This window comes from Eurosta solidaginis, chromosome 2, assembly GCF_040869045.1.
Source record: "Eurosta solidaginis isolate ZX-2024a chromosome 2, ASM4086904v1, whole genome shotgun sequence".
Taxonomy (NCBI): domain Eukaryota; kingdom Metazoa; phylum Arthropoda; class Insecta; order Diptera; family Tephritidae; genus Eurosta; species Eurosta solidaginis.
In genome coordinates this window covers 47630153-47653902 of record NC_090320.1, presented here as the reverse complement: position 1 = coordinate 47653902, position 23750 = coordinate 47630153, and the positions used below count along the sequence as shown (strand labels likewise).

Genomic DNA, 23750 nt, shown 5'->3' with positions numbered 1-23750 from the left:
ATTTGACGTGTGGACTTACACTGAGACTCTTGATAAAATTCTGTAAAAAAATTTTAAAATGGGCGTGGCACCGCCCACTCGTCATAAAATCAATTTTACAAATATTCACCCCTATTCTGCATTTCGATTACGTTCCCGTTCTACGCTCCGCTTCAATCGAAGTTTGGTATTCTGCATTACGACGGAATCGTAAAGATAAGAGGAAGAGCAAATGATTTTTCGAAATCAGCTGTTGGTACGGAATGTGTGAACATTGGAACAAAATCAATTAAAGAAAATTTGTAAAAAACACTGAAAAACGTTTATATTTTATTATCCACGCCATTTTGTACAAAAAAAACCAATAGAATATATTGCCGCAGTGTTATATTTTTTTGAGTGAAGTTCTTTCATAATTGTAAGTGTGTTTTTGTCGTTCTTTTGGCCAATTCCCTGCCGTGGCCACCAAGATGTGTTAAAACGGATTCCTGCACGAATATAGTTGAAATTTTCTGAATTTTAAGGATGCTAATTTCATTGCACTGGCCTAAAATACTTTATAAAGGTTTATTTATTCTTTCCGCACGGATTGTTTACGTTTTCGCTTCACCTTCCTCTACGCCGGCAGCTTGCTTTGGCATATAACTGGACCCAACGAACAGACACAAATTATAGCTGTCTATTATAATGGAATCAATAGCCGCGGCATTATTTATGGAGTTGGAAAGCAACGCATACGAAAATTGCCAGGCAAGAATGGAAAGGCAAATATTGCGAAATTTGTGTAATCCATTTGAGATGAGTGACGAATTGTAAGAAATTGAACTTAAAAGTGGTAAAGTTTAATGACTTATTTTCTTATTTAGGTTCAAAAAAACTTTCGACTTAACAAGGGTGCTTTCAAGTATGTGTTAGATACTTTTGCGGGGCAAATACGTCCAAGGACTTCGACATCGACATGTTGTTTTTGACCTGGAAACATATAAAAAACAAACATCATCAAGCCTTCTACGTTTCTTAACAAGTTTTACTTATATTTTTGTCAAAATTCTGTTATAAATTAATAAAAAAATAAAAAGAAAATATTTTTCCGCCAACTAATTTGCAACTTAGAAAAACGGAACTACGATCGAAATGCAGAATACAAAAAATCGAACGATTCGAAGTTGGATCGAAAGAGATTGGAACACAGAATACCAAAATTGCCAAATCGAAAAAATTCCAATCCAAGTCGAAATGCAGAATAGGGCTGATTATTAATCATAAATCAAAAATCGTTAAATCTATCGTAACAAAATTTGTCAGAGAGGTTGCCTTTACTATAAAGAAATCTTTGAAGAAAAATTAACGAAATCGGTTAAGGACCACGCCCACTTTTTTATAAAAGATTTTTAAAAGGGTTGTGGACGAATAAAATAAGCTATATCTTTGCAAAAAGAGCTTTATATCAATGGTATTTCATTTCCCAAGTGGATTTATAACAATAAATAGGAAAAACTTAAAATGTAAAAAAATGGGCATGGCACCGCCCCGTTTACGACTAAGCAATTTTCTATGTTTCGGGAGCCATAACTCGAAGAAAAATTAACGGATCGTAATAAAATTGGGTACACAATTTTTCCCAATATTTCTAGAAAAAATGGACGAGATCGGTTAAAGACCACGCCCACTTTTATATAAAAGATTTTTAAAAGGGTCGTAGACGAAAATAATAAGCTATATCTTAGCGAAAAAGTGCTTTGTATCAATAGAATTTTACTTTTTAAATTGAATTATAACATTAAATTGGAAAACACTAAAATTTTTTAAAATGGGTGTGGCACCGCCCCTTTTATGACTAAGCAATTTTCTATGTTTCGGGAGCCATACCTCGAAGAAAAATTAACATGTAATGAAATTGTGTACACAGATTTTCCCTATAGCAGGAAATATTTCTAGTAAAAATGGACGGGATCGGTTAAACACCACGGCAACTTAGATATAAAACAAGTTTAAAAGGGTCGTAGACTAGAATAATAAGCTATAGCTTAGCAAAAAATAGTTTTGGATAAATGATATTTCACTTATCAAGTTTATTTGTAAGATGAAATGGGGAGCAATTTTTTTTAAACGGCCGATGCCACGTGATATGTAGAAAAGTAATTTATCTGAAATGAAATGTGCAATTGAAGCTCACGATGAGTATATAATGTTCGGTTACACCCGAACTTACACACCTTTACTTGTTTCTACTCACTTAGAAAAAAATTTCAATTGGAAAACACAAACAACTAAAGCGAGTTGTAAAAATTAGAAAATGTTAGAACCAATAACAGCGGAGTTATGCCACTTTTTAAAATCGATCTCTGCATATAGCAAATGTGAAAGTAAAACATTTTTTGCTTCTGTTAAATTTTAAATTTATTGGTTAGGGCCTTTGTGAATTAAACTAACGATATGTATATGATATCTAGAAACAAATAAATTATGTTTATTTATGTAAGACTTAAGTAAGATTTTTAATACGATATGTATATTTTTTAGGTTTGGGACTGGATCAGTATCGGCGCTATGATCCCAAGGTATGTAATCGTATGTATTAAAAAGTTGTAAGGCAACGAATCTGAGTAATGTAATAATTAAATGAAATGAATGAAATAAAATTAAAAAATAAAATTTAATAAATGAAATGAAATAAGGAAATTATATAAATTAAACTACTTATACATTTATTTTAATATAAAAATTATAGTCACAAAATATATTTAGCGCAATTTAAATGCTGAACATACTATTTAATAGTCACACCAGTTGAATGCAATAAATGCAGTACTTCAAGTCACGTAAGCATTGATGATATTTAAAGCGAAACAGTGCTCGATGTGAGATCGTCGACTAAAATCAGAAGTGGAATATGAACAGCGAATTCCCAAAAATAAAAGCAAATTTCATTAAAAAATTGTATATGTTATTTGCAAATTTCATTAATTTTTTCCTTATGTTGTTGTGGTTTGTAGCATCGCTTTGCCGCGCCCAATAGGTGTGATCGCTCACAACTGTCACCAAATCTTCTAAGGCCCTGCAAAAATTGTTGGATCATGTGGTCCACTTATGTCATACTGCAGTACTTACCATTCTACTCCACTGTAATGCAGCAAAGGACCAACTCATGTTTCTACACGAACATATTGTAAGCCGATCATTGATCGTTTTTAACGATTGTAATCACTACACGATGTTTATTGGACCGTGGGTACTCCATGGATTATTCTGATGTAATGCTGAGCTGGAGTATATGGTCCAGTCCTAGGACATCGCAATGTTAATTGGACTATATTTTTTGTATGAATTGTGGTTAATTTTGGAGCACTCGCTTAGTCCATAGCGAGTAACTTGCAGTTTCCGCACAAAGTTTTACAATTCCAAAAATTGTTGCTTTTAGGTGGATACACATCGCCTGCGGAACATACATTGGGTTCATCGGGATCAATTCTGGATAAGTAAAAGTTTAACCTATTACAGTGTCCTGGGGAGATTGCCATCCTCACTTGCCAGATTCGGGAATTTAGAATGGGCATTTTGGATTTTTTTACTATAAATAAATAATAGTTTACAAAACTAAAAAAACACGCTTTTATAGCTAACCCAACTAAAAAATAGAAAATAATTTTCAATTAAAAAGAGTTTATATAACAGTAGTAGAAGGTCAAACAATCATTTATATTTAATCACCTACATTTCATTTCTTTCCTCTCAGATAGTTGCCAATAGAATGATTGTAACATTCAATATCTAGCATCCCACGCTTTTTACAGTGAATTAAATTATTCTGTTAATAACTTAAATTTTACTATAATTTTATTTTGAGGTGATTAACTATAAATGATTGTTTGACCTTCTACTACTGTTATATAAACTCTTTTTAATTGAAAATTATTTTCTATTTTTTAGTTGGGTTAGCTATAAAAGCGTGTTTTTTTAGTTTTTTTAAACTATTATTTATTTTTAATTTTTTAGTTCAAGTAATTTTAACAGTTTTAGTCGACAGTGATGAAACCTCGAAACGCCAGCGGTCCATGGATGAATCCAACCCCACGGCACCGAAAAGGGCCAAGACGCAGGGAGGCTGGACGCGGTCTTTCGCCGAAATTTCCAAGGGTCGGCAGATCATTGGCATTATAGACGAGAGCAGCGAAGATGGCAGGATCCCGAAACAACAGTGGAAGTGGATCGAGGCCGCGCTCGCTACGGTGGCCGTTAAGGTTAAGAAAGACAACCCTGCTCCACCGCCATCTTACACCGATGCAGGGTGGTTACAGGGCAATGTCAAGCTAATTGCCTGTGACGACGCCAGGTCGGCAAACCTCTATAGGGCCGCCGTCACGCTGATAGGGGTGGTATATCCGGGCGCGCGCCTCAAGGTAGAGGAGGCGCGTAATATCCCCTCAAGACCAAGGGCTAGAGCCTGGGTTCCAGTGACGCCAACGGACCCAGCTGACATCCTGGAGCTGCTCCAGGAGTACAACCCGCCACAGGTTTGGAAGTCCACCCGGATAAAACCGAGCTTGTCCTCTTCACGAGGAGCTACAAAGTGCCAAATCTTACACCGTCAAGAATTGAGGGTACGATCTTAGCGTTTAGCGATCAAGTCAAGTATGTGGGAGTCATTCTGGATAGGAAGCTATTATGGAGTGACCATATAGTGGAGCGATCCAAAAAGGCAGCAGCAGAGCTGTTCACCTGCAAGAGGGCAATTGGCACCTCCTGGGGATTCTCCCCTAAGGTGACCTACTGGATTTACACAGCCATTGTGCACCCGAATCTTTTTTATGGTGCCTTGGTCTGGTGGCCTGCACTAGCTAAAAGTACCTATCTTAAAATGCTTCAAAAGGTGAAACGGAGTTCGGAGCTCTGAATTACCGGGGCTTTCGGCTCCACTCCAGATTCATTAATAAAGGAATGCGTTTTTCGCATTATGTGCAAGGTTTCAAATCTATGGTCATTTGGGGTGGTCATAAGTTCAATTGACCCTATGTCCGTTAACCTTATGTCACCCCACCATCACATTATTGCATTGTCATCGAGCCTTGATACGTGTGCAAAGTTTCAATCAAACTTATGGCCATTCAAAGTGGTAATAAGGCCAATTGACCTTATGTCACCACACCATCACATTAATGCATTGTCATCGGCCCTGATACGTGTGCAAAGTTTCAATCAAACTTATGCCCATTCAAGGTGGTAATAAGGCCAATTTACCTTATGGCCGTTGACCTTATGTCACCACACCATCACATTAAAGCATTGTAATCGAGCCTTGATACGTTTGCAAAGTTTCAATCAAACTTGTGGCCATTCAAAGTGGTAATAAGGCCAATTGACTTTATGGCCGTTGACCTTATGTCACCGCACCAACACATTAATGCATTGTCGTTGAGCCTTGATACGTGTGCAAAGTTTCAATCAAACTTATGGCCATTCAAAGTGGTAATAAGGCCAATTGACCTTATGGCCGTTGAACTTATGTCACCACACCACCACATTAATGCATTGCCATCGGTCGCTGATACGTATGCAAAGTTTCACATTAATCAGACTTCTAGAAACCGGTGAAAATTAAGCTCAAAGATTCCGTTACATACAGGCCAAGCTAATAAAAGCGTGTTAAAAATAGAATTATGGACACCATTTAGGGACGGGGCTGAAAGAGTCATCATGTCTTGACCCCGTCTATTATTTCTAGCCGTACATTATGACGTACATGATGAGAGACGAATAAAGCATTATGTTCGGCAGAGAAAAAAAAAGATTTCGAGTAAATTTATTCACGAATCCATTAAATAAAATTTTATCTTTGGCTTTCAAGTTCTAAAATATGAAATACACCTAAAAATGGGGGAAAAAATAAAGATATTTAAATGAAATAAAAAATGAAAATTATAAAGAATACTTTAAAATCCATTAGAAGCCCTCGACGGTTAAGGGACTTAGAATAATTTCGAACTCGAAGCCGAATTAAAACGTAACTAAAAATAACAAAAAAATAAAATCATTAAAGCTTCATTACAATGTAATAAAAAAATATTGAAATAAGACAAAACTAAACTGAAACCATTTTTACAAAAATGAATAACATTAATAATAAGGCCCGGTTTTTCAGTATAAGTTCAACTCAGTTTGTCAGTTAAACTACGCTTAAACTTACTCTGCATTTTTTCAGTATACTTTAACTGAAGTTTAAGCGGCCGATCTGGCAGGGTTAAACTCTAGTTAACCTATCAGTTATTTGTGTTCGTTCGAAATGGCGTCGAATATACCCAACAAACATATGGGCTTGACTACCATTAGATCTCATGTTGATAACTAGGCATACTTCTAAAATATCAAGGGTTGTTTCGAAACAGTGGCTTAACTCGAGAATCATAGCGTACTCAGCAAAAGAAAGGAATTTTGTATAAAGCAAAAAATACTATTACTTAAGTTTAAAAAATTTAATTCCCAACTTGTGGCTCTCTAACTGGACTCAGATGTAAGATTCAATACTACAGTATTTTCACGAAAATAAAATAAAATATATAAAATTTATTTTTGATTAATTACGCTTCATTACTGCTATCAACCAGGTGTTTATTTCTCACAATAAACAGCTGCTGGTTTTGGTGGTGCCACCTTGGACATTTTTTTAATTTCCACCTCAGCTCGATATGCAATGTAGGATATCAACTGGAGAAATGTGTTGGATATACATTTGAGAACTGTACATTTCTCAAAATCTCTCGAAATTAGGATAATAATTGGAAGATATTAATGACGTTGGAGATCAACTCGAAAACTTTTAATATTAAAAAATGTCTCAAAGGTTGGTAGTGATTGGAGAATGAAGTTGGATATCAACTCGAGAACTATCTGATTTAAGAATAATTAATGTTGAATATCACTTCCGGAGCTAGATATATATTTCGCTGGAGAATTTTTTTTCATGTTTGTTGGGTAAACAAAATCCAGCTGTTGTCGTATCGACAAATTATCTAGATAATAAAAAAACAATGTTGCCACACAAAAAAGCATACCTCAAAGGCGGCCTTAAACTGTGACTGAAAAACTGCTTAGTAATTTAACTGGAGTTTAAATTCGACTAGAGTTTAAGCAAACTTAGTTTAAGCTTAGCTTAACCAACTACTGAAAAACCGGGCGTAAATGAAAATCGTTGAACAAAGAACTTTATTGATTCTAAAACAAAAATAACTCGTTCTTAAAACGTTATAATATGAAATAAAACGTTACTCTTAGAATGAGCTGTCTCCTTGTTATATATATACATTTTGGTTTTTTTGTTCTAAAACACCTGCATTAATTTTCAAACCACCTTAAATTACTTCCTAATTCTAATATCACCGTTTCCTCTTCTCTCCTCCTCCTAACATATAAATCACGCTCTCTACTTACAGGTTACAGGCGAGGTATTTTTGCACAACCTTCGAAAACTGTTAAAGAAAAAATATACAAAAATAAAAATAAATAAAAGGAAATGGGATTTAATCAAAACACTAAGTGAATGTTAACTGTAGCCCCGTTTCTAACAAAACGAGTTTCGATTGCCACTTAACAGCATAAAAAAGCATTACCTTTTGCATGTTGCACAATTTTCAATGTTATCAGTTATTTTCACTTTTTTGTTTCAACTATTAAAAACAAAGCAAGCGTAGCAATCAAATTGGTTAAGAAGAATAAATTTATGCGATTTTTTTTTTGGTTTGCACCAATACCAAAAAAATTGTTTGCTGAAATGTTAACGCCACATTCCTAATTGTATGCTCGCACACTGACCCTTACCTCCACGTTTTGTTGTTAAATATTAACATGTTTAATATTTTGTATATATCCAATTTTTATATTTACTGATGAACATTAATTGTTTTTTTGTATATATATATATTTTTCAATGTAGGATGTGGCTGAATGTTTGAAACTGCATTTGGCTAAAGATAGCATTTTCTATAAATTGGGCTCGTATGGCTTAATTACCTTCTCGGATTATATATTCTTACTTACGGTGCTTTCAAGTAAGTTTTGGGAGATAAACTCTTTTTTTAATAAAAACGAACAGTAAATTTGTTTAAATTTTAGCTTCACGTCGTCATTTCGAAATCGCTTTCCAAATGTTCGATTTGAATGGAGATGGTGACGTAGATAGTGAAGAATTTGAAATGGTTGCTGATTTGGTACGTCAACAATCGACCATCGGTAGTAGGCATCGTGATCATGTTGCGACAGGCAATACCTTTAAGGTAAATTTGAATCAATACCCTTAGGTCCTATTTATTTCAATAATAACATTGGTTGGAACTCGTAAAAAGACCTAAGTAGATTTAGTGTGCTCGTTTACCTTCTACTTATTATTATTATTATTTTTATTATGTATTTATGTATATTTCACACTATGCGAAAATTACGAGTCCATGTCTGGCGGTGGAATGATTCTAATTTAAGGCATGCAATAATGATAAAAGTTATTTTGTATCACAATAAAACTTAATTTTCCTACTTTTCGAAAACCACTTTCGAAGGGTTAAACTATTCAAAGATTCGTTTTTCTCAGAATACATATAATAACCCTTTGGATGAAATTAAAAATCATTAAGTGAACTTACATTTTTTTTCTGTAAATTTTTTTAACCCTTTAACCGCGCTAAAACTAAGAATAAACTAACTTTCAGATGTTTTCGGAGCGTACAATGTTGTAAGTCATTGTTTGCCAAAAGTTTCTTTGACCCGGGTTTTCAGAACGAGTTTTAATTTCAGTTAAAGTTTACTTGCCGCTTAAACTGAGACAGATTTTCTGTTATCGACCAAAGTGTCAAGGTTAAACTCTAGACAACTTTAACTTAAGTCAAAGCTGCACTGAAAAACAGGCCTTTAAAAGCCTTTTCAGAAAAAAACCTGCAAATCCCTCGGTAATATAATTGTTCCAAATACTATTATAATAAAAATAAATATGAAATAAATATTTATTTTAAATTTCAATAGGTTAAGAATATGACCTAAGGATACAAAGCTCGAGTTGTAATTATTCCGGCACCAAACCGACTCTTGCATAATTTTATTTGTATATAAGTATTATGGTAAAATGAAACAATGGTGCGTTTTAAGGTGGATTTTGTAACTTATTACAAAACATTTGGAGCTACAAGTCAATGAAAAAACTCAATACAAATATGTGTGTATTGATTTATTTAGAATATTTTTTTTTCAAACAGACTATGTATATAAAACAAAGCTGTGAAATTGGAGTTTGAACTCGGGGATTTTGTTCTTGGATATTTCGAATTTGGTAATTTTGTTTTTGGATATTTTTTAACTTGGAATTTTTTGTTTGGGGGATCGCCTCTTTGGGAATTTTGAGCCTCCCCCTTATTTTTTCACGAAACTATAAAAAAGCGACTATGGGATAACGACTACAGAGCTGAAAAGAACATTAAAGGAAATTGTAGAGCATCTCAATATAAAAACAATGATATGTATATCAATTTCAAAAAGCGGATGTGAAATAAGCAGGTTCCAATAAAAAACGATTTCGGCTGTATTTGGAAGGACCACGAAGTTAGGTTAGGTTGAATTGGCCCGTCGGTGAGGATCCCACATAGACTAAATGAGGCCATTATGTTACCAGAATTTTATCTGACAATCACAGCACCACAAAATTTAAAAAAATTCGAGACCCTCTCAACATAAACTTCAAAATAGACACAACCTAAAAAGAAGAATGTCAAGTCAAAAGAAAATTTGCATTGACTTCGATGAACTGACATATTCTTGTACAAGGCGTGGTATGGAAAATAATTAAGCAATCAGCTGTTGGGATAAAAACACCTGGTACTGAATTCGACCTGGGTTGAAAAATAAACAAATTTTTATATCGAATTATTAATATTTTTCCCCTTTTCCTGTTACGGCCGCAGCACCATTTTTTTAAAAAATAGATATTTACTGTGAGCGATAGGTACATAGTTCCAAAAGTCTTAAAATTTTTTCTTCGAACTAAACCAAAGAGCTTGCAGAATTCTCCCGACGGATTAGTGGGCTTAGAATATACCCGCGGCCTGTCGTAAGAGGCGACTAAACCCTTCAAAAAACGCGAATACTTCATAAATAGTGTAAGGAATACTCCTTTAGGAGTATAGGAGTGTTCCAAAACTAATCTGTATTCATACAAAAAATGTGCTCCAATTAACATTGCGATGTCCTAGGAGAGGAGTAGGCGATCCCACTCTCGCTTTGTTTGTGAATATTCCATAGAGTACATACGTGATAGTACTTTCCAAAGTACTTTCACTGTAGTACGCCCTGGAGCACCCACAGAGGATCATATGCCAAAGTACTAAAGAGGAATTGTGTCGGAAAGAATTGTAGTAGTGAATTTAATTTAAAATGAAAGTAAATGAAGAGGGGCAATACAACTTTTGTATTTTATACTACGAATATTATAGGGGTTTTTTTTCAAGCGAGCTTTGAAAAAATGCTTCAACTAGCTAAACAGTTTCATTATGCCAAAACCATACAGATGGTGGAGGTTTATCAGCTAATTGTTACTTTTTTTCGCTGCTATGACATTTCTACTTCTAGCGCAGTATGTTTTTGACACTCAACCAGAGAATTACATAAACAAAATACATGAAATGCGTGTGTTTGTTTGTATGTATGTCACCCTGCCGCCACGCTGTTATTTTGTTATTTTTGTTTATCTGCACATTCGTATGTTCATTTCATTCGCTCGTTCACAATAGTGCCCTATTTTTGAATATGCAACACTATACAACACTATCAATCAGGTCGACAATTACCTAAGCGGTTTCAACTGAAAGCGCTTAGCCAACTCAACTTGATTACTTTTTATTGTTGCTTTCCATGCAATTCGGTAAGCTAGCTAGTGTTTTAATTGTACTACCCTACAAGAAACGCTGATAGTTTTACTAATACACTCACACTTGTAATTGACAATGCTGATCTTGCGATGACGTAAACATTGATACCCAAATTTATGTATGTTCCTTTGTTCGCTCACGCATGTCCGCATGTTCCCAACGACAGCCTATAATCATCAAAAAGGACTGGAACTGGGAAGGCTTCGGATACCTGGTACAGAACAAAAGAACATACAGCAGATACCATAATACATGTGAGACAGATATATAATTCTCAACGGAATTTTATGTATGCGAGAACAGATTATCCGATTTAATCATGTTGTCACTACTGACTGTCATATGACAATCAAGTGATTATCACGGTTGTTTTGTTATTTTTTAAATTCCGCCATTTTCAACCGACGAAACCCATATAAAAAATAAGTTTAAAAAATGAAAAAGAGAGCATTTCAAAGCTCCATGCTAAAAGAAAAAAAAATCGAAAATAATATTAAAAAATACCAAAAGCTGGCGGAATGTATGGGGCGCACTCAAAAAATTGATACGCGAAAAATAATAGTGGTTAGTGGTGATTCATTTTTAAATGTTTTTCCGCATGAGGAAAGTGCTCTTCTGTTGTTTTGTTATTTTCTGAATTTAAATTAAACATTTTGAACTCGAATTCTTATAAAACTATTTATTTTAAACAAATAAGAAACACGTATGCTTTTATCACGTACAAAATTAAAAACGTAATGAAATAAAGTAAATAAAAAGCAAAAAGCATTGTTTCATTTTTGGCGGAATATAACAATGGTCATTTATGATAGTATAACAGTCAAACCTGATATCTACAGTAAACTATCATTTATGACACTTTTTGATAGTTAGAGTGTCAGCACTGATCCAGGAAAAGAAATGAGAGTGAGCAGTACGGCTATATACTTAATCAGTAGGCCACATTGGTGTATAAGCAAAGAGGATAAATATAGTAAGAGCCGTCACTCGTTATTTTTTAGGCATTTACTCGATGTAAACTATGAGGTAGTCGCTACTTTTTTTTGGGCGAGATGTTTATAAATGTCTTCTATACATTTTCATGGGGTATTTGTGTTTATTTTTCCGACTGTATTTAATTAATTATTTAATTCTCTTTCCAAAAAACACGTTTGCATAAAGTGACAACACCGCATGGATAAATGGCAGGCAATACAAAAATGTCCCTCATAAAACAAAAGTAGCGACTACCTCACAGTTTACATCGAGTAAATGCCTAAAAAATAACGAGTGCCGGCTCTTATTATATTTATCCTCTTTGGTATAAGAAGGAGACAAAAACTCACACGTACACAGTTGTTTACATCACATTTGCGCAAGTCCCCTTAAGTTTGTGATAGAAAGTTTGTATGAGGCGCTGATCGTTAGGTTGACATTGCTGACAATCAGATGATAGTCATATGATAGTCAGTGTTCTTGTAGGGTAGTTAGCAACGAAATACAGCTTATGTTATTTTGCATTTGCGTGAATAAAGAAACTACCCTGCTAGACAGCTGTCAGTCATTTGAGGCATCAATTGACAGATATGGCTGATGGAAATTTACATCACAGCGCAAAGCAGTTTATCAGGTTGTTAGAAGCGACATGACAAACCTGATGTAAACATTGTGATACGTGTATGCATACACATACACACCATGGTTTTCCATACGAATAAAAGGAAAAATTTATACGAGTGTATTAGTGTTGTCAAAAATTCTGTTAATGTGTTGGAGTTTCCGTCAGCTCTGTTTAGAAGGGTAATATTTCTCTATACTATAGTCAAAGAGGATAAATATAATAAGAGCCGGCACTTGTTATTTTTTAGGCATTTACTCGATGTAAACTGTGAGGTAGTCGCTACTTTTGTTTTATGAGGGACATTTTTGAATTGCCTTCCATTTATCCATGCGGTGTTGTCACTTTATGCAAACGTGTTTTTTGGAAAGAGAATTAAATAATTAATTAAATACAGTCGGAAAAATAAACACAAATACCCCATGAAAATGTATAGAAGACATTTATAAACATCTCGCCCAAAAAAAAGTAGCGACTACCTCATAGTTTACATCGAGTAAATGCCTAAAAAATAACGAGTGACGGCTCTTACTATATTTATCCTCTTTGCTATAGTATGTAAGTTAAATTACTAAAGGTTATTTAGTTGAAAAAAAATGTTTTATTGGGAGCTATGGCTCCTTTATTGCTCAATGTCAGAATTAGCACTGACTTTTACAAATATTATTTTCTTACAACTAACTTATTTTGTCGCCGCTCTACCGACTGCGCTGCTGTTGCCGCTTTGTGAATTCGCTGACGATGCGCTTCCCACCGCTTGCTGCATTTCTGCTTATTTTCGTGATGTTATGACTTGGTTGAAATGTTGACGATGCATTTCTCACCGCTTGCTGCATTCTTAGTTATTTTCGTGGTGTTATGTTTCGTTATGGAATTTTGTTTACCAGCTTGTGCAACAAGTGTCTTCTTGCTTTACTATTTGGCGTGCGTCGTGCTAACAGCTCCCCCCCTGAAATTCAAACGTCCGCGTTTGAGGTGCTGGGTTTTTGAAATATTTGATTTAGCCCCTCTATTGCAGCCTCTGTCAGTTCGATGGGCTGCTGCTGGTTAAACTTTTTGAGGGGTAATCTTGACCTTGTAATGGATATAATAATGATTATAGCTACCAGTGCGATACTGATCTTAGTGGCATAGTTGAAATGATTTGCAGATTTTGTGTATTCTATTAGTTTCGTGTTATTTATGTTTATCTGCTTTAGCATTTTTAGGGACAATATTTCTTCGGTTGTATTTGATTCTGAAAATGGTTGAAGTACAGCGGGTAGGGGCTTGCTTGTGCGCTTTTCTGTATTGGAAAATTTTTTCCGTTGATTATAATTGTAGCGTTGTTGTAGTGTATTATAAATGTGCCGTTAAGGGATGTAGTTTCTTCGTTTATTACGATTTCTCCTTTAAAGTCGTTCAAAAATAGGATGTCTGTTGGGAGTGCTTCAACTTCCGGTATGTGTTGACTGTTGGTCACTGTGCAGTTCGGCAAGCGGCTGTTTAGGAGATTACTTATACAATAGTCCCTACTTAAATCTAACAAATTATTTTTTGAACATATTTGAATTGAGTTGTATTGTTTACATTCTTTTTGTATGCCATAAAGGTGTCTTTCACAGGTAAGTATTGATTCGAAATTTATTTTATTAATCTTATTGTTTTTCTTTATTGCTCTAATGTCTATTGTTTTACAAGTTTCTTCTTCTACCGTGGGTAGACTTATGATATAAATGATAATTTTGCCATTTGTTGCTATTTTAATTTGTGAAAATTCTAAAGCTTCATCCAAATTTATAAACGGAATATTATCTTTTTCGAAAATCTGTTTGGCAATGTCTACTTCTTCACTTGGCATAATATATGAGTTTACTATATTGGCTTTAGCCCAATGAATAGCATATGCTATATTTATGAATTATTCCTTTAAAATTTCTAATTTGTATTTCAATTTCAAAAATGCTTCTATTTCCCTGCTTTTGTCATTTTGCAATTCCTTGGTAATATTGTTTGTAATATTTGTAATTTCATTTATCTTTTTTATTGTTAGTTTGTTAATAATAACCTGATTTACACATCGTTTAATTAGTTGCGTATCCTACTTTTGTGTACTATTTGTCCCTTTTCGGTAATTACTGTACTATTTCGATCCTCCTTAACTATTTCCTTAGTATATGGCTTACTTAATTTAGTCCCTAACCTCTTGTTTTTCTTGACGTAAATGATTTGACCTGGTAAATATGATTTTACGTTATGTTCCTTTCTGTTGTGGTATTCTATGTCCTTTCTCTGTTTAAGTGCCAGTTTCTCTAAGTTACTTTGCCTACTTCTTTCTATATCTTCTGGAGTAAACGTAACGTTTCTACCGGAATATAAATCTACTGGCCTCTTTTTAGTCACAGAATGGATAGTATGATTGTATTCCGACACAGCTCTTTCTAGGAGCTCGTCAAAGTTCCTGTGTCCTCCATTCTCTTTGAGGCAACGCATTATTTCCACCAGAGTAGAATGGAACCTTTCTACTTGCCCGTTTGCCTGGCTTTTGTATGGTGGTGTTGTAAAAACTTCTATTCCCAACTCGTCCGTCATCATAAATTTAATTGAACTAGAATTCAATGAAGGTTCGTTGTCGATTACTATCAGTTTTGGCACTCCGAAATAGAAAATTAAGTCTCTTAAAGGACCTCTAACGTCTACTATTGCCCTGCTTGAAAGCTTCCTTGTTTGTGCGTATTTCGTAAATTTGTCCAGGGCAGTCATAATTACTTTACCTTCTGTTAAAAAAATGTCTATGTGGACCGTGTGTCCGGGATATGTGGGTAATGGCGTCTCGCCAATTTTGGGTTGGTTGGGATGGCGTTCGTATTTGTTTTCTTTGCAAGTTGTGCAATTAGTTACAATTCTTTTTATTTTGCTGAGCATTCCTGGGAAATAGCTTTTTTCCAGAATCTGTACTTTGTTTTCAACTGCATTTCTGTGTGCGCGTTTATGGATGTCTAAAATGGTGTTTTCCTGGTCCTGTTCGTTGGTGATGTCGTCAACTAATTTTTGGGTATAGCGTATCTTATAGTTACTAAAATGTAGTGGATAGATGTTTTGGATCATGCCCATTATCCTTTCATCTGTGTTGATTCCGTTGATGACGGAGGGGTTAAGGTATCGTTTTAGGTGCGTAGTGAGAATTTGATCGTCATATTGGGGTTCTGTAATTATGTGGCGATGGATTGTTGGAAATATTATTTTAAATTGATATGAAGATGTTTCGTCTTGCTTGAAAAATATTTGATTTTTAAAAACGTTTATTGGGGCCTCTGTACATGGTATGAGGTTATGGCTTGAGCTCTCGTCACTGTGGATTGTGGGAGTGAGGGAATTTATTTGGGGAGGTATCCTTGATAAGGCGTCTGCGACCACGTTGGAGTACCCTGGTTTATACTTCAGTTCGTAATTATATTCCTCCAGGATTGCTTTCCATCGTTTCATTTTGCTATTCGTATTCCTTGTACTTAAAGCGTATGTAAGCGGTTGGTGGTCGGTAAATATATTTACTTTTCTTGACCCGTACAAGTAGTTCCTTAAGGAGCTTAAGGACCATATAATGGCCAGCATCTCCTTCTCATTGGTTGCATAAGATTCTTCAGTTTTGTTGAGGGTTCTGGATATGTATGTTACGGGTTTTTTATTTTGTGATAGTACGGCGCCTATTGCGAAGTCGGATGCGTCCGTGGTTAGTTCGAAGTCCTTTTCAAAATTCGGATGGGACAGAACGATGTCCGGTGAAGTAAGGGTGTTTTTTATTTTGTCGAATGCATTTAATGCTTCCTGATCTAGGGTAATGAATTGCTTCCTTGATGCGTTTTTGGAAATATTTCCAAATTCGCCTCGCAAAATGGCCGTAAGTGGCTTGGCGATCTTGGCAAAGTCCTGAATAAATCTTCTATAATAGCCTGCCATGCCAAGGAACGAACGAAGTTCCTTAAGATTTTTAGGAGGAGGCATATTAACAACGTACCCCAGGAATTCTACTTCCTGTTTGGCAAACTCGCACTTGTCTAGCTGTATTTTCATGTTTGCACTTTCTAGGGTTCTGAACACTAATTCAATATTTTTTAAGTGTTCCTCTTCGTTTTTCCCAAATATTATTACATCATCGATGTAGACGTAACATCTTACACCGATATGTTGCCGGAGGATATCATCCAGTGCCCGTTGAAATGTGGAAGGGGCATTCTTAAGCCCAAATGGCAATCGGAGAAATTCGTACTTTCCGTTGTTTACGGAAAATGCCGTTTTCTCGATATCGGACTCACGAAGTGGAATCTGATGAAATCCGCTTTTAAGATCAACAACGGTAAATAGTGAATTATTTCCGAGGTTTGCAAGAACCTCATTTATTTCTGGTATGGGGTACTTATCGGGGATTGTAATTTAATTGAGCTTTCGATAGTCGATCACCATCCGGTATTTCTTTTTACCAGAGGCGTCCAACTTTTTGTCGACTATCCAGACTGGTGAGTTATAGGGGGATTTTGATCTCCTAATTATCCCGTTATCTAGGAGTTCCTCTATTTGCCTTTCTATTTCCTCTTTAAGCGCCATTGGATAAGGATAAGGCTTGGAATATACGGGTGTGTCGCTGGTAGTGCGGATTTCGCCCTTTACTAAAGTAGTATATGTTAGTTTTTCGTCGGGATCCGAGAACAGATTGGGACATTTCCCAATTATGCCATTAATTTTTGATTGAATTTCGGCAGAAAGATGTGGTATTTTTATTCCTACATTATTCACTTCTTGTGACACCCTTTGTTTTAGAGGGATAACTATATTTTCGAAAATTGTCATCATATTTTTATCAGTGTGGATTGTTGCTTGCAGTTGTTTGAGCGTGTCGTTACCTATTATTCCGTGAAAGGAGTTTAATGTTGGTAAAATGAAAAATTTAATTTTGCCTACGCCGTGTCCGAAAATATCCACGTACGTGTGGTGAGTGATCTCTATGTCTCCTGCGACAGAGTTAACTTTAAAAGTATGCTCATTAGGAATTGGATTTCTTATCCTCGAGGATTGTATGTAATTTTTATTCGAGCCGGTATCTATTAGAAAGTCTAGTCCATCTCCACTCCTAGCAATGAACTCGTAATAGGGGAGTGAAGATGGAGTTAGTCTAAAAAATGAATAGTATCTAGTTCGGTGCAATCCTGCCCGTTCAGGGCCGGATTATTGTTTGTGATTAAATTAAGGTTACTTTTTGGTATGTGGTCTGGTTGATTTTCATTTCCATAATTAGTTAGGACGGGATTATCCTCGTAGATTTGGTGAGGATCTACCTGATCGTAGTATTCATCCGATTTAGTGTAGTCCGTATTGGCGTAAAAAGTTCTTTGTATTTTATTTGGTGCGTGAGGGTGTTGGGTAGAAAGGGGACGCTTCTGCGCGAAGTTGTTTTGGTTATTCTGCGGCCGGTTTTGATAGTTGACCTGCCTGGAATGTATGGACTGGTCTACATCCATTGGTACTGGTGGTTTTGGTGGTAGATTATTTCTGTTATTATTGGAGTAATTATTTTGATTGTTGTATCCTGTTGGGTTCGAACGGAAATTTGGGTTATACTGGGGATAATTGGTTTGGCCGTAGTAGCCCGTGCGGAATCCTTGGTCATATCCGGGGTAATTGTAGTTGCTAGGACGATTTGTCTGTGGAATGAATGGATTATTTGGGTACCTATTTGGTTGTCGATTAAACTGTTGCAACCTCGGTGCAAAACTAGGTTTTGGTGCTAAGGAATAAGTCAGCTCGGGATAGAAGGGTCTGTTATTGTTATAATTTGTGGTATTTCGTGGTAGTCGTGGCGGTCCATTGATAATTGATCTATTCACAGTGTTCGCGTGGTTCATTCGGAAGGACATGTTATCAAGTTTTTGACACAGGTGCAATGCCTGTGGCAGGGTGGTTGGTTCACGGATACTGAGGAGACGGGGTAGGTCTCCATTAAGCCCGCGAATAAACGTATCCAGAGCTTTCTCTCTGTAGGAGTTTGTCATGGCTCTGATGGACTCTTCGCCCAAGTCGAGACAGGAAATTTTGTCAAGGATTAGTGAAAGATGTTGATAGACCTTCTGATAGAAGGTAGAGATATCATCGTGGCGCTGGGCCAGTGTGGTCATTTGGTATTCTAAAGTACCAATATCTCTCTTGTCGGAATAGTGCATCATAAGGCACTTTCTAATATGCATCCAATCTAGTGGAGTACTATAGGATTCGAGAGCCGTGTCGGCATCGCCCACAATTTTGTGTCTGATTGTATGTAGTATGGCGAAATATTTAGGTGTGTCTTTCAAAGATTCATATGCTTTTAGTATTCTGTCGACACTTTTTCTCCAGGAGCTAAATTCACCTGGTCGTCCTGAGAATTCTCTCAGGCATTTTACCATATCTGGTACCCTATCTAGATCGTTTATATTTTGCGCGTTTAATGTAACACTATGGTCTGGTGGCAAATCATTAGGGGAAGTCCTATTCATTCTATCTAACGCTGCTATAGCTGCTGATTCTACTGCCGTCGTATTACCGACGGGAGGGTTTCCCTGACGGGTATTTCCGTATTCCAACCTAAGTTGGTTCAATTGATCAACGAGTTCCTCCGCGGATTCTGGCATTTTCCTAAAGATTTTATTTTTTTTTTTTTTTTTTATTTGTTTGATTGCTAATTTCTTTTAATTCTTCTTTTATTTCACAAGGCACAACTCAGTTTACTTTTCAAAATGATTTCTGTATAATATTTTCTTCAGATTTTATGGATTTCTTTCCTAATTTCTAGTTAATTTTTCTTTCACAAAAAGCAATTAAATTTACTTATCACAATAATTTCCTTCTCTTTTTTGATTCACAAGCGCAACTCAATTTACTTTCTCGCAATGATTTCTGTGTAACTTTTATATTTGAATTTATGGATTTGTATGATAATTTCTCTTTTAATTTTTCTTTTCTTTCACAAAGCGCAATTAGATCTACTTTTCATAATAATTTCTTTTTCTCTTTTTTTTTCAATTGTTATTATTATTTTTGTTTTCAATTATTTACTTATTACTATTTAATCTTACGCTAGTATCATGTCCAACGCTGGATGTGGGGTTTTCGCCGCTTCGGTGTTCGTCCTTTTCCCTCCTGGTACTTGGGTACCTCGGTCGTACTGCTTATTCCACTTCCCGGTGCCGCTGTAGACGCGTGGCCTTACTTGTTATTTTTCAGGCACTTTTAACGTTTTTTTTTTTTTTTTATACGTCACTCGCGTGGCCTTACTTTTTGATTTTCAGGCACTACTACTTTCCGACACTCGCGCTGGTCCCTGCTCGGGCGCCAGTTAAATTACTAAAGGTTATTTAGTTGAAAAAAAATGTTTTATTGGGAGCTATGGCTCCTTTATTGCTCAATGTCAGAATTAGCACTGACTTTTACAAATATTATTTTCTTACAACTAACTTATTTTGTCGCCGCTCTACCGACTGCGCTGCTGTTGCCGCTTTGTGAATTCGCTGACGATGCGCTTCCCACCGCTTGCTGCATTTCTGCTTATTTTCGTGATGTTATGACTTGGTTGAAATGTTGACGATGCATTTCTCACCGCTTGCTGCATTCTTAGTTATTTTCGTGGTGTTATGTTTCGTTATGGAATTTTGTTTACCAGCTTGTGCAACAAGTGTCTTCTTGCTTTACTATTTGGCGTGCGTCGTGCTAACATGTATACAGAAAACCAGTGCGCGGTTGCATTTTATCAGAGTTGCCATAGTAAAATTTTATTATCAGTTATTTGTATGCAATATTTTACTTTTGGCAACTCTGTTGATCGTCATCGTGTCCTGATCACGATCGTTAAAAAACGAGCAATGATCGGCTGATGGTGGTCCGCAAACGCATTGCAAAGGAGTATTGTTAGAGTACTCCAACATGAAGAAAATGGAACACGTAATCCAACATTTTTTGCAGGGAAGCAACCATGACGCAACGATACAAGGTGACAGCATGGGACAGCTGATTATACACTTTTTTTATTTGAATTGATACATCAACTTCCGACGCAGTACGATTTTGACATTTGTCCATCGAATTTACAAAAGCAAAGTACATCAAACTTTTATTTATGTTTGTAGGTATGTCGCCATGCTGCCACCTTGTATAGTTCCGCCATGGAAGTAACCAAATGGTTTAGAGTTGTGCTTTTTCGTTCATTTCAGAGATTTGGTTCTTTCGTTCTTTTTCTGATGAACGAGCAAGTTGTTCTTTTTGTTCATCTGTTCCGTTTTTTTCAAGCAAACTTGGTCACTGCTGCTCGCACCCACGAAAAAAGCCAACAAGTATAGATGGGGGTGTGCATGCAGCAGTGCTTTATGTAGGTAAATGTGTTAAGAATAAATAAGTTAATAGGGGGACTCATGAAAGCATATAAACTTATAAGGTGTAAAATTATATCCATTTGCACACACTGTTATATGAACACACCTAGTAATATTGTTGATAAACTTGATTGTTTATCAGCTGTATTATTGCCAAAAAAAATTTTTTTGATTGTTATACAAATTAAAAAATGCCAAGATTAAGTGAAAAATCAAAACGAAAACCTCTTTACTTGCTGATTTTGGAGATTTCTGATCAAAATGCCTGCTGTAATGTCTGCAAAGTGGCATTCCTTTGAGTTTACACAATGAAATATGCGCGTAAATTTATACAAATTGTGTAAATGATTTTTCATACAAAATTTGACAGCTCGTTTACGCACTAGATAAATTTACGCACTTTATAAGGCATTTATAAGGTTACATGAGTCCCCAGGAAATTGAAACAGTACAGACACAATTTGTAAATATGAACTTTTCAAGTTTAATAAATGTAATAATTAGTTTCTTACAAAAAAAGTTTTTCATAAATAGTCCATACATATATTGTTGTAGCAGTGCCACACACAGAGATGACCACACATATCTTTAGTGTAAGTGGCATCATCGACATTCGTGCTCACTGTGAATTTCTGCGTATGTATGTATGAATTTACAATGGTCGCGAACGAGAAGAGAGAAAGAATAACATTAGATAAATCGAACTAAAAGAACAAACAAACTAAAAGAACATATAGAACCGAAATCGAAGATCTAGTTCACTTGTTCAGTTGAGAGACCCGGTCAATTGAACAAGTTCAGAACGAAACGACCCAACTCTAAAATGGTTCTAGGTGATGTATAGCGCCACCTTCAAGGGGTTGCCAGCGCAATTTATAGCTTCTCAATTGTCGACCTCACCTACCCGTGGCAAATCCTGTTTCTTTAGCATCCGTGGCTCTGGGGACCCCAATGTCCTCATGGAACTAGGGGGTGGGGTGGGATGGTTCAATGTGGTCATATTATTGGCTCAAATGGGTCTAATTTGGTGGAAATTCCCATCTGCAGGGCAGATGAATTCACACTGAGAAGCTTCACATGGCAGGAATACACTCGGAGTGTACAATTGCGGATAAAAAGCGAAGTTAAGTTTTTATAATAGCTTGGCAGTTCTTTTCTAAAAAAAAGCAAACCATACTGAACTATAATGAACGAAACAAATAAAAAATTATCGAAATCGGTCAATCCTTTTTAGCGAGACTAACGCATAACAACTCATTTATGTATATATATATATATACTAGCAACCCACACCTTGTTTCCCACAGGTTGCAATGTTTAAAAATGGTAATTTGTTGATGCATTTTGAATTATTGGTTCAATAAAAAAATAAAGATAATTCTTATCCTTTCTTTTCCCCTTCTATCTTTCCCTTCCTTCCTTTATTTTCATTTCCTTTCCTATCCTTTCCTTTCATCTCTTTTCTTGTCCTCTTGTTGTTGTTGTTGTTGTAGCAGTGCTTCGCCCCACCTAACAGACGCGACCGATCACAAACTGTCATCAATATCCTCTAACGGGAGTCCAAGGAAACTTGCTGTTGTAACAGGGGTGGACCATAGGGAAAGGGGTGTTAGAGGCGTTGGTTCCACATTACAATTAAAGAGATGGTTGGTGTCATGTGGGGACACATTGCAAGCGGGGCATACATTTTGTATGTCGGGGTTGATTCTGGATAGGTAAGAGTTTAACCTGTTACAGTATCCAGAACGAAGTTGAGCCAGAGTGACACGCGTTTCCCTGGGGAGTATGCGTTTCTCTTCCGCAAGTTTTGGATACTTTACTTTGAGTACTGGGTTCACCGGGCAATTCCCGGCATAAAGGTCCGACCCCTGTTTGTGGAGTTCACCAAGGACCTGCTTGTGTTTTTTCGCTTCATACGGCTGTGTTCTCAGATGCCGTATTTCCTCAAAATGCTTACGGAGATGACTCCTTAAGCCCCTAGGCGGAGCTGGCTCGTCAATCAGATGTCTGTTGGGATGCCCAGGTTTCTGGGTATTCAACAGGAACTGTTTGGTCAGCATCTCGTTTCTTTCCCTGATGGGGAGTATTCTCGCCTCATTATGTAGATGGTGTTCTGGGGACATAAGAAGACAGCCCGTGGCAATTCTGAGAGCAGTATTTTGGCAGGCCTGTAGCTTCTTCCAGTGGGTAATTTTTAGGCTTGGCGACCATATGGGTGACGCGTAGCACGTAATCGGCTGGCTAATTGCTTTGTATGTAGTCATGAGCGTTTCTTTATCTTTTCCCCAGGTACTGCCAGCAAGGGATTTGAGGATTTTGTTACGGCTCTGAATTCTCGGAACAATTGCGGCTGCGTGCTCACCAAAATGTAGATCCTGATCAAACGTCACACCCAAGATTTTGGGGTGTAGGACAGTCGGTAGCGTAGAGCCATCGACGTGGATGTTCAAAATGGTCGACATTTGGGACGTCCATGTTGTAAATAAGGTCGCGGAAGATTTAGTCGGTGATAATGCCAGGTTTCGCGAGGCGAAAAAACTGGAGAGATCAGGGAGGTAGCCGTTTATTTTATTGCATAGCTCATCGATCTGTGGGCCTGGGCCTGTGGCCATTACTGTGCAGTCATCGGCGTAGGAAACGATTGTGACTCCTTCCGGTGGTGAAGGTAGCTTAGATATGTAGAAATTAAACAAAAGTGGGGATAGGACACCACCCTGTGGCACCCCTTGTTTAATTCTCCTTGGCTTTGATGTTTCGTTTCTAAATAGCACCGATGCCTGCCGACCACCCAGATAATTTGCGGTCCACCTTTTAAGACATGGGGGAAGGGTAGACCCTTCCAGGTCTTGCAGTAACGAGCCATGGTTGACCGTATCAAAAGCTTTTGATAGGTCTAGCGCT

At 36.5% G+C, this 23750-nt stretch overlaps 1 protein-coding gene across 6 annotated transcripts in view; it reads left to right on the top strand.

The window, feature by feature from the left end:
* The window catches only part of MICU1 (Mitochondrial calcium uptake 1), a 69502-nt gene that overhangs the window by 19840 nt on the left and 25912 nt on the right, over window positions 1–23750 (top strand). For 3 of the 6 annotated variants that reach the window (XM_067765241.1, XM_067765243.1, XM_067765242.1), the window contains exons 5-8: window positions 2503–2540; window positions 7407–7418; window positions 7907–8021; window positions 8086–8246. In XM_067765241.1, the coding sequence (XP_067621342.1) occupies window positions 2503–2540; window positions 7407–7418; window positions 7907–8021; window positions 8086–8246 (326 nt within the window). The remainder of the gene's footprint in view (window positions 1–2502; window positions 2541–7406; window positions 7419–7906; window positions 8022–8085; window positions 8247–23750) is intronic. The other 3 variants (XM_067765244.1, XM_067765245.1, XM_067765246.1) reach the window with 2 other exon arrangements.